The 16,764-nt window shown below is 40.2% G+C and overlaps 1 protein-coding gene across 20 annotated transcripts in view; it reads right to left on the bottom strand.

The window, feature by feature from the left end:
• Positions 1–16,764, bottom strand: part of KCNMA1 (potassium calcium-activated channel subfamily M alpha 1) — a 718,693-nt gene that overhangs the window by 159,649 nt on the left and 542,280 nt on the right. For all 20 annotated transcript variants that reach the window (XM_041748736.1, XM_041748737.1, XM_041748738.1 and 17 more), the window contains exon 15: positions 4,287–4,396. In XM_041748736.1, coding sequence (XP_041604670.1) covers positions 4,287–4,396 — 110 coding nt within the window. The remainder of the gene's footprint in view (positions 1–4,286; positions 4,397–16,764) is intronic.

Here is a 16,764-nt window from a genome sequence, read left to right as displayed (position 1 = left end):
TGTAGAAGGAAGGATGGCAAGGAAGCTCACCCAAAGGCCCCAATCTTAACATTAGCTTGTGAAATGTGGCCTACCTATACTTCTATACTTTGGCTAAAATCAGAGAGGAACATTCCAGTGACTGAGTCCAAAGTGGGGAATGAGGGGAGTTTATTCCAGCCTGTGATGCAGAAGGATGAGCTAAGAGGCAGGCGGGTGGGCCTGGTGGGAGGGGGAGGGGTTTCCAGTCATCAGACTTTGTATCAGAATCACCTTCCTTGCTTATAAAAAGTACAAATTTGGGAGTTCCTCCCAGACACTGAAATCTAGAGATGGAGTCTAGAAATCTCTCCATTTAGTAAACTCCCCAGGAGATTCTTAATTAGCCGGCTTTCATCCAGCAGCTACTCCAAGCTGCTCTCAATTACACAGGCCCAGCAGCAGAACCCTGGCTCTGTCACTTGTGTGCTAGGTGCCTTTGGAGGGACACCAACATCCTCTGAGTGTCAGTGGCCTTGTTTGAAAGCCAGGGACAGTAATATTAATAGAAACCATAATATTAGGGTGAGGATGAAATGAGAAAATGTAAATCAAAATTTTAGAGAGAATACTGCATTTTGTCTAAATTAGTTACTGGGTTTGGAACAAAGCTGCATCCTCTGGTGATACACACGGTGAGGCCAAAAGGTTGGTGCAGAGAAGTCCAGGGATAGAGCTGGTGTGAGTCTCACCTAGATAGGAGAGAGCATCTCTGCACTTGAAATTTGTAAAATAAAATAAAATAAAATAAAAATTTTTAAAAAGCTTGCCTTTTTAAAAGGGGCCTTCTTTCCATTCTGCCTCTCCTTCTGCCCCATTCTGTTCTCTGGGGAAACCACTTCAAATTGCAACCAGGCATCCTGCTCCTTTATCTTTTCATAAAATGGCTCTCCTGGGACGCCTGGGTGGCTCAGTCAGTTAAGCATCTGAGTCTTGGTTTCAGCTCAGGTCAAGATCTCAGGGTGGTGAGAAAAAGCTCTGCACTGCATGGAACTGCTTTTAAGATTTTCTCTCTCCCCCTCCTTCTGCCCCTCCCCACCCCACTTATTCTCTCTCTCTCTCTCTTTCTCTCTCTCTCTCTAAAATAAATAGATAAATGAAATCTTTTTTAAAAAGAAAAAAAAAAAAAAAAGGCTCTCCCAGCTTCTGAGAAAACTCCAGGCTCTCCAACACAGTGATCCCACCCTGCAAGGGGGCACTCTGCAAGCCCAGGGGAAGAGCAAATTTATTTCTTTTCATGCTTTAAGACGTTATTGGCTGCATATTGTTTTAATGCAGTGCATAATTACAGAAACTGCTCTGAAAATCTGTATATTTTATCTGCGCTTTATTGTACCCAGAATATTCCCCAATTCTTTTTTCTTCTACATGAACCAGCTTAAAATATATTTTGGCGTCCTTTTTGTCATCTTGAAATTGAATAGCCAATTCGTACTGTAATGAAAATACTTATGCGCCAGCCTGGTGATATACAACACTACACTCTAATTACGGCTGTGCTTTAATTAACCTGAATTGAAGAGTGTTATCATTAAACTGCTGGTAACTTTGAGTTATGGCTTTTCTTTAATTTAAAGTAGAAAACACAGATAATTAAGCCTCCAGATAATCAAATGCTTGAGGAGAGCTTCAATGTTTTGGGATGTTCCTAAATCTCATTAAATGTCCTTTCTTTATTGATTATTCCTACCTCTGCTGTATCATTGTGCTGAACGAATAATAGCACTAAGTTGAACACATTCTCACTCACATCAGAAGTTTGGTTTTTTTGTGGGTTTTTTTTTCGTATTTCAGAAGCTGTGCTGAACACATATTAAATTTTCTGACAACAAGGTGTGTCTGAAAGATTCTCTCCTTGCAACTGTCCTAAACATGAAAATCAATCAAGGGAAATATCTATAGCAGGCACTAGTGTCCAGCTCTTGAGCTGGCTCCAAAGGGCAGTGAAGTTTTCATATCACCCAGTGAGTCAGAGTTGGCCAACTCACATGTCTACAGGGCCAGGCCCAGGATATCAGTGCAAGTCTGGCCTGGTTTGAGACATTAGAGAGGGGAGGACCTACATCAAACCCTTCCTTTTTTTTTTTTTTTTTAATTAATTTATTTATTTATGATAGTCACAGAGAGAGAGAGAGAGGCAGAGACACAGGCAGAGGGAGAAGCAGGCTCCATGCACCGGGAGCCCGACGTGGGATTCGATCCCAAGTCTCCAGGATCTCGCCCCGGGCCAAAGGCAGGCGCTAAACCGCTGCGCCACCCAGGCATCCCCATCAAACCCTCCCTTATAAAAACTAGTGCCAGTTAGCATCCAGTAGAAATGCAAGTCCTGTGTTGCCTCATCAGATTTTCAAGAGATGCCAGAAATCTAGCTTTTATAGTGAAATATAAAATAGTGAAATCCCACTATTTTGAAATATTGGCAACTTATTTTTAAGAAATGAAATACTGCTTAGGGCAAACACGTGAGTCAAATGTAGCTCATGGGTATCCCAATGGCAGCTTCTAGGGGACTGGTTCTAACCTTCCAGGTTAACACTCTTAAGATGAACTGACTTAGTTCCCAGGAGCAGAATAAGAGAAGCAGTGGGAATGCAGGCTTCTGAGGAAGCACTTACAATAGACAAACACCAGTCAAGCCAGGAAAAATCAAAAGCCAAGGCGAGGGACGTCTTCACACACTCCCCTGCTAATGTCCCCAGTGCCATAGGACCCCTCTGGGTATTGGTGGCTTTGCAGTGAGCTCAGACCACCCCTACACTGTATAGGAGGCCTCAACTGTTTGTTTGTTTGTTTGTTTTTCATAGGATTAGCTTCTATTAAAAGTCCTGAATTCTCCTGGGCTTTCTATCGTAGGCAGGCCAAACTCCAAGGTGGAGAAAAATCCCCTGGGACAGGTTCAATGTTCCAGGACCCAATGCCTCTGAATGGTTAACTCCTTTCTGCAGCAGAAAGAGAAATAGCTCTCAAATAAAGGAGCACATGGGAGTTACAATAGGGCATCCATTTTCAGAAAATAACTCCTTCCGAATCAATTACCTATTCACTTTTCCAGTCCATTTAGCGTTTAAACTTTCGCTTAGAGACAGGGTGAGAAATTTCAGTAAACAGCCAGACCATTTTGGATTGCTTAGGGTCTGGGCCCAGAGACAGAACACACCTGCTGTGTTCACTGACAGGAGTCTCCAGGTAAACACCAAGCTCCCAGGCCCGTTGTCTGCTCTCCGTTGTGCATAGAACAGAAAGCTTATAAGACAGAGGAGCCCAAGGGCCCCCAGCACATTGTCTTTAGACTTCCCCTTCCAGAAGATAGGTTTTGTTTGTAGGCACCCAGATAACTCAAGGCAACAGCTTTTCTTCCGCCGCCCAATGGGCTCCCAGATTCCCCTATTTCCTCTCAGTCTTTATCAGTGAGACTGAGGTTATCAAATCTTTTGCTGAATAAATCAGGCTTAATGTTTCAGCATTCCCAGGGAGTCTGTGTTTTCATAGAGGACAAAGGCCCTGTGTGACTTACACCCAACATCTGGGATTCTAAGTGGGAAATGTGAGGCATCATCATAATGGAAGTTTTCAGGGCCAGGACCCTTGGAACTCTTGAGGTCATACCTCCTAAATGATCACCTGTTCTACTTGCAGTGGCCATAGCAGGCTGGGGCTGCCCTTTGCTCAAACCCCTCCTGCTGAGCTCACAGAAGGAGAAGCTAAGACTTCTCATTGTCATAACATGCCAGTTATCCATATCGGGGACTAAACCGCTAAGGGCTTTCTCAAAGCCTGCTTCCATACACTCGGTTCCACATTTCCTCAGCAAATCATGAACGCACTTTGAATAATGGCTTCTCTGATGTCTCTATGATCTGACTTGACAGAAAAAATATTAAAATTCCTTTCATCAAGGAGATAGCAAGATTTGTTTTCATCCTGGTAATATCAGAGACATGGGTTCCTACCACTCATCATAATTGTGTCTACACGGCAGGAGCATAATCCAGACATGCAGGAAAACTGTAGTTCATATTTTAGTGCAAATGATGGATCTAAGCATCAGGTTCTCAGAGCTGCAGGGAAAAGTAGGGCCAGCAGAAATCCCCAAGGTGGGGACCACATAATGACCCACCTTCCTGCTCTCTACACAAGACAGAGCACACAGGACACCCTCGGTAATTGTTGAGTACCTCAACTGTGCTGGGCAGAGGTGAGGTGTCCTTCCTAAGGGCCACAGAAAATATCCCTGAGGGCCAAAGAGCACATGGTTAATGGTCACTTACTCACAAACAGTAGGGAAGGACAGACCCACGAAGGCACTAGAGAGATATTCTGTATACATTTCATTTGAGACTCCTTCCAAGTAGTATTTCTGCCACGTGTCTTCCTCAATCTAGGAGAGAAGAACATAGGAGGTTCAAGATATGACAGTAAACTATATAAAGGAAACCAGAGTTTACCAGCTGGCCAATAAATGAATGCTGTAGTTTTTGTGATGGTGACCATCTTCAGCAACCAGGAACACAAGCACGCCGTCTACATGAAGCTTGCATCACCCTAAGCTCATAGAATGTTAGTACATCCTCTCTAAAGCAGCACTCTTTTCTACCCTGTGTGGTTTCTAAGGGTGTGGAGGCGTGGGCACTCACTCAAAATCCTGGTGGGCACATAAATAGATAAAACAGACCTAGAGAGCAATTTTGCAATTATTAACAAAAATTTTTAAAGTACGTGTTCCTTTACACAACAGTTCTATTTTAACTATTCATAGCAAAGAAACGGATAAACAAATGGTACATTCTTCAATGGAATACAAAGAAACAATTGAAAATTATAGTGAAAATTCGTATCTGTTCATATAGAAATTATATAAAAAGGCACATTGCTAAATAGTGTTTATAGTTGACCCTACTGAAAAAAAATACCCTATAATTATCTGAATGCTTGTAACGCCATAGAAAAATCCAGAAAACTGAGATGCCTGGGTGGCTCAGTGGTTGAGCGTCTGCCTTTGCTCAGGGCATGATCCTGGAGTCCCAGGATAGAGTCCCACATCGGGCTTCCTGCATGGAGCCCACTTCTCCCTCTGTCTATGTCTCTGCCTCTCTCTGTGTCTCTCATGAATAAATAAATAAAATGTTTTTTTAAAAGAATCTAGAAAACTTTATACCAGAACACTAGCCATTATTTTAGTATAAACAATTTTTCTCTATAGATTTTTGTGTTTTCTGAAGACTTTTACAATGAGTGTGTGTGTGTGTGTGTGTGTGTGTGTGTGTGTGTGTGTATAACAACATATAAATATCTACTTTGGGAAAAAAATATATCTTTTAACCACACCTTGAGTATCCCAAAAAGGAAAATGTAGTTTCAGAGAAGTCTTACTCCAGATTTCATTAAAATGTGTAGTCTTTTTCCTAATTAATCAAGCTCAACTGGTTTTCCCAACAACCCTCTTCATGCTAAGCACTTCTGGAAGGATTTTACATTGGAATTGATCTTTAAAAATTATAAAGTGAATAACAACAAGAATGCTGAGCCCCTCTGGGAGTCAGGGATCTCAGGATTGCCAAGGCAGGCAGGCTGTGTGGTCCTTGGGAGCCTGCAGTCTCCCACGTACACCTCTGCTGGAGGCTACAAAGGGGGGCAGATGAGAAGCAGCTTTCCAGCCAACAGGAAGTGCCTTTTGACAATTTCTTGTGCTGATGTTGAATTAAAGCCCATCTTGTCTATGGCCCACTAGTCAGTTAACTAGGGGAAACACAATGCTGGAAGAGACTTGGAAACAGTGGAAAATGGACACCGACCATCTACTTGGTGACACTCTGGAATACAAAAATGGCAGGAATCATTTAGAAATAGATGGAATGCTCCCTGCTTCTATGCTATTTGTCTGCTTTGTGCAAGTCTGGATGATTAGAGTATGTGGGTTAACCTCATTAGTTTGAGCTGCTTCTAACCTACTCCCACACTTTAGACATTAGCTAAACAAAGCTGCTGGGTATGGGTTGTTTATCGACAAATTGGTCTTCCCCAGAGTGGGGTCTTTAAAAAAAAAGTCACTCAACCATTTCTACTGCTAAACCGTACGATTTTAAAAATTAACTGCAATGTATCTAACTAAGCATAAACTTTTTAAATTTCCCTGAAGCTTAAGATTTCAACTTTCTCTTAAAATAAAAGATATTTTTGGCTTTATAAGCAAAAGTCATTAATTCTAACTAATTTGAAGAAAGCCTAAACTGCATTAGTAAATAATCTGAAATGTAAAATATTTGGGGCATTATAGTACCATAATTTGTTTTATTGGTAAATAGGATCCTATATGAGGAAGTGTCAATTCTAAATCCTCATGATAGAGATTTATGGGAAAATTACATTTTTGAAGTGTAGGAAGTCAGCCCATTGTTTTAGCAGAGATATCCCGTTTATATTTTGCTGTTTATGTTGTTAATTTAATTGTACTTGATTTTGAAAAAAAAATGAAAATATGAACCTTTATCTCATTTATTATTGTTGGTTGTATTCCTCAGTGAATATAGTTTTAATATGGTTCTTTCAGTTATGGTCAGTATTTTCCTGCCTGTGTGTCCTAATGGAACTACTCTTTGGACCAAATTTTATTGTTGGTTAATCATTAAACTTTTTTACTAAGTAGAAACACATTTTTGCAAGATAACAATACTATTCATGTTTGTTTTGAACATGGTAGATATTCATTCATTCAGCAAATATTTATTGAGCATATGCAGTATCTCAGGATCGATTCTAGCGGCTGATTAAATCTTACTTTAATCGGTATTTATTTTCCCATATTTTTCTCCTTGCTGGAAGAAGCACCACATATGTCTGGCTATGATACATCTGACCAGATATATCTGACTTTTACTGATTTTTTTTCCATATTTTTTTTTCCTGCAAGTTTTGTCTTTATGGCTAATCTAGAATGCCTAAGGAACTCAACGTCAAAATAACTGGAAAAATATACAGAGCTTTTCTGGAAAGTGCAATGCCTCTTCTACATCTGTATGTAGATTTTTAGGTGGCATCTACAACACTAGACATAGTAGCACCAAAGGGACGGTTGAAATACTGATTGGTTTCAATTCATTGTCGTAACCTTTTGTTTAAGTCATCAAATCCTTTTTTTAAAGATTTTATTTGTTTGAGAGAAAGAGCATGCATACAAGTGGGGGAAGCGGCAGAGAAAGAGAGAGAGACAGAAAGAAGCAAACTCCCTGCTGAGAGCAGAGCCCCATAAGGGGCTTGATCCCAGGACCCTGAGATCATGACCTGAGCCAAAGTCAGATGCTTAACTGACTGAGCCACACAGGTCCCCCAAGATTCCCACATTTTTAACGCAGTTTCCATCCAGATAAGTCAATATGCTTTTGAGGTTTCTGATAAAGGTGTTACACAAACATATACACACAAACTTAAAAGGGATTAAAATGCTAAATTTTATGTTATATGTATTTTACCACAATTTAAAAAGTTAAATCCATATCTATAATTATAAGAGCAGAAGAATCAGTAGTTATAATTAATACTAAGACCTTTAAATTCCTAAGGGCAAGAATGATAAGTTGGGACAGATTGATGACAAGAACAGGCCAATCACATCAGGAGAACCAGGGAATGAGCCCCAGACTGTGACAGGGACACAGCAGCACACCACAGGCTCAGAGAGCAGAGCTTCGATCTTTATCCAAGGCAAGGCCTCAAACTGTCACTTCTTACCACGGTTTACCTAAGTCTCAAACATGGTATCTTTAACTTTGAAAAAGCAAAAATTAAAGTGCATATTATTTTTTCCTTTGTCAGCAGTAATGACATGCATTTCTTTTTTTTTTTTTTTTTAAGTAGGCTCCATACCCAGTGTGCAGTCCAACACAGGGCCTGAACTCAGGACCCTGAGATCAAGACCTGAGCTGAAATCAAGAGTTGGACACTTAACCAACTGAGCCACCCAGGTGCCCCTGAAATGCATTCTTAAGAACAACAACAAAAAAAAGTGTAAAATATGTGGAGTTGAAAACATTTATGCTTCACACAAGAGAAAACAGTAGTGAACAAAGAGATCTAAAAATGGTAGAGCAAGTTATTGTCACTATGATTTCTCTTTTACAGAGGATAAAACTGAGGCACAGACAGGTTAAGTTGGTGTCAACCACCCATCCTGTCACCTCTTGCTAGAGATGACAAGGTAAATATATAAGGAAGGAATGGTACTAGGATTTGGGCAGGGGAATAGGAAGGGGCAGGGAGGATTTGCTGCACAATCAGTACCTAAGGGGGAAATACTAGAATTGAAGCTCACCAAGGACTCATATAATGTTAAACCTTGGAGCCCATGATCTTGTGCGAAGTCAATGGGAAGTAACACTAATTTTAGTGCAAGCCTCCTCTCAGGGCATGGAGGCATCTTTTTTAAGCTTCAAAATGGAACCATCCCAGCCTACAACTTCATTCCTAAAATGGTACATGCTATTCTCTACATTTGTGTTGTGTAGATATTTTTAACTGTAAGGTAATATACACACTTCCCAGCAGAAAAATGAAGGAATGGGACCAAAATGACTTAAGGAAAGGTGCCAAAATTAATTTGCCAGCCATTCAGCAATCAGTCAAAGGCAAAGCATTTCCCGAGGCAGCAATCTCTCCTTTGGCTGTCACATCAAACTCCAGCTGTTTTAGAAGAGCAAAGATGAGCAGGTGATGTGCTATGTCTCCTGATTCATCAAATGCTCACAGAATCTTCAGTGAGAAAGGAAATTGAGCCATTGGGCTAGCTTGTCTACACTTCTTGTCTGCTTATTTATGCTTTCTCTGTTATCTAATTTTTCAACCAGTCTAGTCCAACCCCCAAGTAAATGGTTGTACATCGATTCATGGGCAGCCGGCTCTATCATCAAAGGGTACCTTCCAACTGGAAACAAGAGCCTTGGCTCCAAAGGAAGTAACACCTTCTTGATCCTAGATTCTGCATGTGTTACTAATGGTGGGTCGGTAATGACACCTTTTATTTTTTATGCTTTCTCTGATTAGAGTGAAACTGTGTTTCTCTAATGCTAACAGCCCAGTGAATGTGAAAAATCAACCATTCTGGCTGGAGTATGCTCCAACTGTGGTGATTTCTGTTCCCAGAAAAGAGTCTGAATAACTGTGGTGATTATAGTCAAATAATTTTGCTAATGTCTATTCCTACCTCTGGAGTCATGTAAATAATTTGAGAGATTATCATATGCCAATCCCTATTTAATTGAAAACAAGTACACTGTGTTAGTCTAAATATTGTATATTACGCACATCAAAAATAAGGAACTAAAAGGAAATTATAAAAATTGATGACCATTATGTTAATAGCTATAATAAGAAGGGGTAAGTCACTAGGGTGTCTAGGTGGCGTAGTTAGCTGAGCATCTGATCCTTCATTTTGGCTTAGGTTGTGATTTCATAAATCATGAGATCAAGCTCTACAATATGTTCTGCACTCAGTGGAAAATCTGCTTGAATTCTCTCTATCCCTCTCCTTTCACCCTTTCCCCTGCTCTTGTGCACACTCCTTCTCTCTCTCTCAAATAAATAAATAAATCTTAAAGACAACAACAACAACAAAAAAGAAGACAAAGAGATGAGTTGTAAGATCTACACTAACATTGCCTAACATTGGTGATAGGAGACTAGTGGATTAGCAGGTATTTATTGCATTACTGTTTTTATAATCTATCCAAATTCTAAGTTAATATGTTTTCTGTAAAGGATGCACAATTTTAAAGCATAAAACTGCTTGAACAAGAACTAACCAGCCACGTCTGAATGAACATTTGTACATATAAATTACATAATGCATTGTCACTGTCCGTTATGATGTGACAATCTAAAACAGAGTACAGTGACATAAACTGACCAATGTGCCTTAGATCTCATAAAAAAACAACAACATATTTATTCCTACAAAAAAAGAAAAAGAAAACACCCACAGGAAGTGTCAAGTCCTTGACTACAATAATAAACATGGGATCAGCATTTATGGTCCCTACGCTGATGAGTGTGAGTGGTTATTAAAATGTGTGGGGTCATTTATCCACATTCCTCAAGAGCATGCTCTGTCACTGGGGAAAATCTGATTTAATGTTGCATCTAATCATTTCTTGCTGGAAAGAACAATGTTAAGGACAATTGAGTGCTAAGGAGCCTTCATCATTGGGCTTTCTGGATTCTTTCTCTCCTCATTTCCTCTATGTTCCAATCTTAACCCACTTGCATCAGTTTTTATCAATGGGCCCACGACTCTCTTTCACCTTCCCTTTTTCAACATTCTTCAGTATGATGACAATTCCTAAAATCAACTCGTGGAATTAAAAGACAAAACGTTTGCACCTTGCTAGTGGAAGAGCATTGCTAGTTGCACCTCACAGGTGCCAGAACAGAGAATGCCTGGTTGCACAGCTTTTGGGGGATGGTGGTGGTAACAAACTGGTGATAAAGTTGAAACCACCGGAGAGAAGCAAAGGAGATGGGGAATGAATGGTGATGTGCACCTTTTCAGAATGTATTTCCTCTCTGTGCCAAATTGCACTTCAACACTGTGCTTCTTGGACGTGGAGTCAGGTAGGTTGCCCTTCAGAGAGCAGCGTTGGATTTCAGGGACTGCATAACCATTTGGCATCCCACAATTATGGCCTATTTCAGATTGCATCCTCCCGAATGTGAGAACAGGATGAAAAGGATTTCAGACTCGTCCAAAGGCTTCAGGACAGTGTCAATTAAAACAAATTATTCAGGGTTTGATGGAATGCCAGATAAATGGTTGCTTCAGCACTGAATGAATAAATAAATAACTCCAAAGATTAATTTTGGGTGGACTTGAGCCAAATCTCTTAGTCCCAGACTAGTGAGCTGCAGACTATCAAAAGAGATTTCTTCCATCAGGCATTATGAGAAAAAAAAAAAATAGCCCACATGAAGTACTCTGAGAGAGATTAACAGACCATACCACATACAAAAGTGTAAGAATATATGGCATTTCCCCTACTGTGTTACCCCACCCCCAGCCCAGATTATTCTGAAGACACAGAGAGTGCCAGAGGGAGTGAGGCTAAAGGAAAGGCTAGTGCAAAGAGTGACATGAGAACTTTTTAAAAGCATTATTATTGGGGCACCTGGGTGGCTCAGTGGTTGAGCATCTGCCTTGGACTCAGGTCCTGGGATCGAGTCTCATATCAGGTTCCTTGCAGGGAGCCTGCTTCTCCCTCTGCCTCTCTCTGTGTCTTTCATGAATAAATAAATAAAATCTTTTTAAAGAAGAAAAGCATTCTTATTTAGAGAAGTGATTTAAGAAAGTATTGCTTATGTGGCTATAAATTGGTACTTTTTTTCAATATATAGAAGACTTCTCAACTCTCTCCATATTTTTCTCTCTAGTATAGAAAAGGTGTTTATGCTTAAGAGATGTCAGACCCTGTTACAGGCTGGCCTTTTCACTCTCTGTCCAAATAGGACTTTGGTTTTGCAATCTTGCTAAGGGTTAAGAACATCTTCATTTGTGCTTCAAATAATAAGGTTCTTAAAATATCACTAAGAGAACTCTAATCTGAGTGGAGCAAGCAGGAAGTAAATGTTCTCAAGCGGACACCTGCTGAGCAATCCTCAGGAGGATGATTCAGCCCCCAGCATGCAGGATTATCCAGGATGGAGTTTCTCAATCCATTTGAGGTAGGGGAACGGGTTTTGCTTTTATTTCTAATATCCACTGTTTTGCAGACTCAAACTTCTGCAAAATCTAACAAAAATGAATTCTAAAAAAAAAAGAAAAGAAAGAAAGAAAAGAAAAAGAAAAAGCAAAAAAAAGAAAAAGAAAAAGAAAAGAAAAAAAAGACAAGACCCACAAAGTACAGGTCCAAAATATTTCTCATTAGATTCAACCAATATAAAATTAATCTATCAAACTGCTCTAAAAGTTCCTAAGAACTTACTCTCATTTTCTGTACTTCCTTCCTCACAGCAAAGTAGAAGTATTCTCAACCAAGATTTCCCATACTAAGCTCATCAGAACTAACAGGTGTTATATCTCGAATATACAGAGTAGAGAGAGGGTCCCCATGAAAATGTAGGTTGAGAGCAGAAAATTCTATCTGAACCTCTAGTGCCTGAAACAGTACATGGTACAAAGCAGTAGCTCAATAATATTTGAATGGATGAAATAAATTTGAGATTTAACAAAGCCAAACTGGGCATATTCTTTTTTAGTACGATGGCTAGAATCTTAACATGTTCATAGGAGTTGTAAATCTCCAGGGGTGAAACACGGTATTTGGTCACACAACCCTTTATTTTAAGGAGCAGCTCACGGAGTTAGGCAATGCTAATTTTAAAACTTTCCCTCTTTCTGATTTCCCGTGATCCTTCTGTCACAAATATATATTATAGCTCCAAAATATCTATTTTTCAGAGGTCAAATCTAATTCTTTTAATAAGGGTCACATCAGATGCCCCCTCACTGATGAGGCTTTTCCTCATTTCCCCAGCTTGATGTGCTCCTCCACACCTTACTGGAAATACTAATCAAGTCCACCTCTAGGGGAGCTGGGAGAGCGGAGGTGATCAATATAGAATGATTAGAACACTACCTGGCAGGGGCACCTGGGTGGCTCAGTGGTTGAGCTGCTGCCTTAGGCTCAGGGCGTGATCCCGGGGTCCTGCAATCGAGTCCCACATTGAGCTCCGAAGGGAGTCTACTTCTCCCTTTGCTTGTGTGTCTCTCATGAATAAATAAATAAAATCTTAAAAAAAAAAAAAAAAAAAAAACACGACCTGGCCCATAGTAAGCACACAGCTCATGTTAACCATCATTAGCTACCATCATGGTATTGGGGTCTTCTGACATCTGATGAGAGCTACAGCAAAGTGGAATTGGGAACATGAGCCCCTCCTTTACACATTCAACTCTTTATCTTCCAGAAAAAGCAACACAGGTGCCTATATAAGAAGTGCTTAATTAATATTTGTTGAACTGAACTAAGTAAGACAAAACTGGAGAAAGAGACACAAAGAAACAAGCCATTTTCCCTGGGTACCTAATCCCAAGTAAGCACTGATCACTTCACAGCCTTTAGTGTTGCACCATGAAATGAACTAAATCCTGCCTCCAAATGCTGAAAAATTCTGTATTCTCAGGTTTTAATAGGGAGAAGGAAGAATTAGATCATTTTTAAACTTCCCAGAAAACTTCTTACTAGGAGCAATATTTTCCTGGAAAATGTTGTCATCGCAGAACATCTTGGGCTATTTAACAAGTGGCTTATGATTTTCTAAATTCTAAATCCAGTAACTTGGAGGCCTGAATTTAGAAGAAGAGATTCTCAAGAGGTGGTGTACTTCCACCAGTCTATCTAAAGTCCTTCCTCCTACTAGCTAAGAAATCCATTGACATCCTAAGAAAAGTAGCTTCCCTTTCACCCTTGTCTCATGATTATGCTGTCTTCCCCATGGGACTTAGCCTTCTGTCTTCTCCTTGCCTTCATTTTTTTTTTTTTTTTGGCTTCCAGTGTAGAGTCAAACAACAATTCAAAAGGACATGGACCAAGCCCCGCAAAGGCTACATTTGGCAGTTCCATTTCTCCCCAATTCTAGATCTGAGAAAAAACAACTGGGTTGGTTGGTTGGTTGGTTATTTATTTGTTTGTTTATTTCTGGATGAATAGGAAGAGAGTTAGAAAAGCATTCAATTCAACACAGGAACTATGAGTTTGCTTTTGAAGAGACAAACCACTAGAGCATCACCTATGCCTTTGCAGGATCCTCGGTATTTTAGGTAGTTTGGTGTTTGGTAGTTGGTAGTTTGGTTTGTAGTTTCGCTACATTCATTGTTGCTATCACTCGAAAAAATTTCTTGCCAGTGGACTGACTCTTTGGAGGCATACTTAAGAAAAGTCTTCTGAGGCTCTGAGTCCAGTGCTTTCCAAACTCTGAGGTGCATGTAAATCATGCAAGGGTCTTGGTCAGATGTGGTTTCGGATGCCCTAGTCCTGGTAGGGGGCTAAGATTCTGTATTTCTAACAGGTTCCCAGACAATAATGATGCTGCCCAAACATGGACCACACTTTGAGTAGTAAAGAGCTATTCCCAAAGACAGTAAAGAACAGAAAACAAGTATTCTCCATTGTGCTTTTGAGGACCAGAGATTAAGGAGAATCAATCACAGTCCAAAGGATTTAAAGTAGGGATGAAAAAGAATGCTTTCCATAAGTATCGCTAAATACTGGAGCCAGTTACAGAGAAAGCTTAAACATAACTAAGCACTGAGTATCCAAGTATTTGGGTTGTTGTGGCAATTAGTCTAAACACTATTTCAGGGGTCCAGATTTATCTACTTAGTTTCTCTCCATTGGTTCAGTGACCCCAACGATAGTTTAGTCTCCATTTCAATGTGGGCTGTATAAAGACAGAACAATGAGATGACTATATTAAGTCAATTAAAAATAAAGTTTCAAAAAATGGCCCTGATTTGTATCCCTAATTCCTATTCAATGTCTGCATTTTAGGACACGGTGTTGAGTATGAGGACAAATACGCTTGCCAACTCAGTCCCGTTTTAGTGACAGCAGATTCTGGATACTTATGTCTCCTATCTCTGTACAATACGGCCTAATAAAGTTGAGCCAAAGAGACTAGATTTCATTTCAGAGCAAAGGGTTCGGCCATAAACTTTTGCTTTCTGGCTGAACAGAGCCATTCCAGCCACAAGCATAAATTCTGCTAGTTTTAGGTATCAGGGTGATTGGGAAGCCAAATGGGTTATTTGTGAGCCAGGTACCCAAGGCAGAGGCACCCGCTTTATTGTGTATTCATTGTTATCTGGAAAATCTCTTGCCAGCTACAGAATATTTTCACAGGAAGTTAGAGATGACTTCAGAAATTCCCTTCTGTGGCTTCCTAGAGTGGATTTTAGGCCTCATCAAAAAGACATTTGGTTCAGAGCTTGAAAGTGGGCAGCCTATAAATTGCTGAGGTATTTAGCTAGGCTTAGCAGTTTCCTTTTAAGGGGGGGCCTGATCCTCAGTATGTAGCAGTGCAGAAAGTACCAAAGCACATGCAGGCTCTGGGTTCAAATCCTAACTTCCACAAGTGCCCCTGAGCTAAGCTGTATAACCTCTCTCCAAGCCTCAACCCCCTCACCTACACAATGAGAGCAACAATAGCACCTACCTCCTAGAAAGACAGCTGAAATGAAGTGACGCATATAAAGTGATTAACATAGTGCCTGGCAAATGTGTCAAGTGCTCTTGTGGTTTAATCATGCTGAAATATGGCATTTACTGGGGGTGTACCTTGTAGAGTTCTATAAATGTCAGCTTTTGTTATAAGTAACAAGTGACAATGATGATGGTGACAGTGATGATGATGATGATGATGATGATGATGGTGATGGTAATGATGATGATGATAGTGATGATGGTGGTAATGAAGACATTCTCCTGCTCACACAACAGAACATAGGCCTGTTAGTTAGATGTTTGTTTTGTGAATCATGGCTTCCTATTGCTTAGCTGCTGCTAGAAAAGCCTGGAACATCACTGACTATCAAACGATCCTCTGGATTAAAGAGAAAAATGAAGCAGCTTGAATGTATCCCTAAAAGATAGCAGTGTTCTCTAGAGGTCCTCCCAACCCCTCCACCTTTCCTAGTGGCTAGCAAGTACACTCTGAATAGATATGATGATGAGATAGAGGTAGGTGTTTGGAGGAAATGATGGTCTCCTAAAATAGGAGAAGGGTCATGGGTCAATGTTACCATTAGCTGATGGAGGAAAACCCAGCCCGGCCTTCTGAAAGAAGTCCCAAGCCAGCACGATCCTGATGGGTAGACTGGGCTAGCTCCTCCCAGTCACTGGACTTGACTTTTGCCCACATCTTTCAACTGGGAAATACCTACAATCTATTCTTATTTCTTATCCTTCTTCCTAGCAAATAGCTTTACTCCTTATTTCCAGTCTCACCTCCCAGATTGATTTTGAACTGATACCTGACACATCCTTGGTCCACAGGATGGGCATACTAATAAACTGGTGCTTGGTCAAACATTATTTTTTAAAGTACTTGTTCAACTTATATTTGTAGGAGAGGCTGAGCACTGGTGGGGAGAAAGAAAGAAGAATGACTGCTGGCCAGAGCCTTCAGACTCTATTGCCCTCATAATTCAATCCTGGTCCCAATTTTGCATATTTCCCCTCATCAAAAAAAAAAAAAAAAAATGCCTTGTAGTTCTGTGGATTCAACCTTTTCTTTTTTTCTTATTTATTTATTTATTTATTTATTTATTTATTTATTAGAGAGAAAAAGAGAGAGAGAGAAAAAGAGAACAAGCAAGGAGAGGGAAAGGGACAAGCAGACTCTGTGCTGAGTGTGGAGCCCGATGTGGGGCTCAACCCTATGACCCCAAGATCATGACCTGAGCTGAAACCAAGAGTCAGAAGCCCAACTGACTGAGCCATCCAGGCACCCCTGGATTCATCCTTTTTAGAAGGCAAGTTAGAAATATCCATTGTTTGGGCTCCATGCTGGGTATGGAGCCTACATAAAAAAAAAAAAAAAAAAAAAACCACAAACAAAAAAAAATTAATTAATAAAATATATATATATATCTGTTGTTACTTAGGGAAAGGAAGTTCATCCCTTCCCCTCCAAACAGTTTACTAAAGCATCCCTTCCAATTGCATACTTTATGATTCCTATAATTGGAAGAGTTCTGGAAGCCAT

The sequence above is a fragment of the Vulpes lagopus genome, chromosome 3, assembly GCF_018345385.1.
Source record: "Vulpes lagopus strain Blue_001 chromosome 3, ASM1834538v1, whole genome shotgun sequence".
In the NCBI taxonomy this organism is placed as follows: Eukaryota; Metazoa; Chordata; class Mammalia; order Carnivora; family Canidae; genus Vulpes; species Vulpes lagopus.
This window is presented reverse-complemented; position numbering and strand designations above follow the sequence as displayed.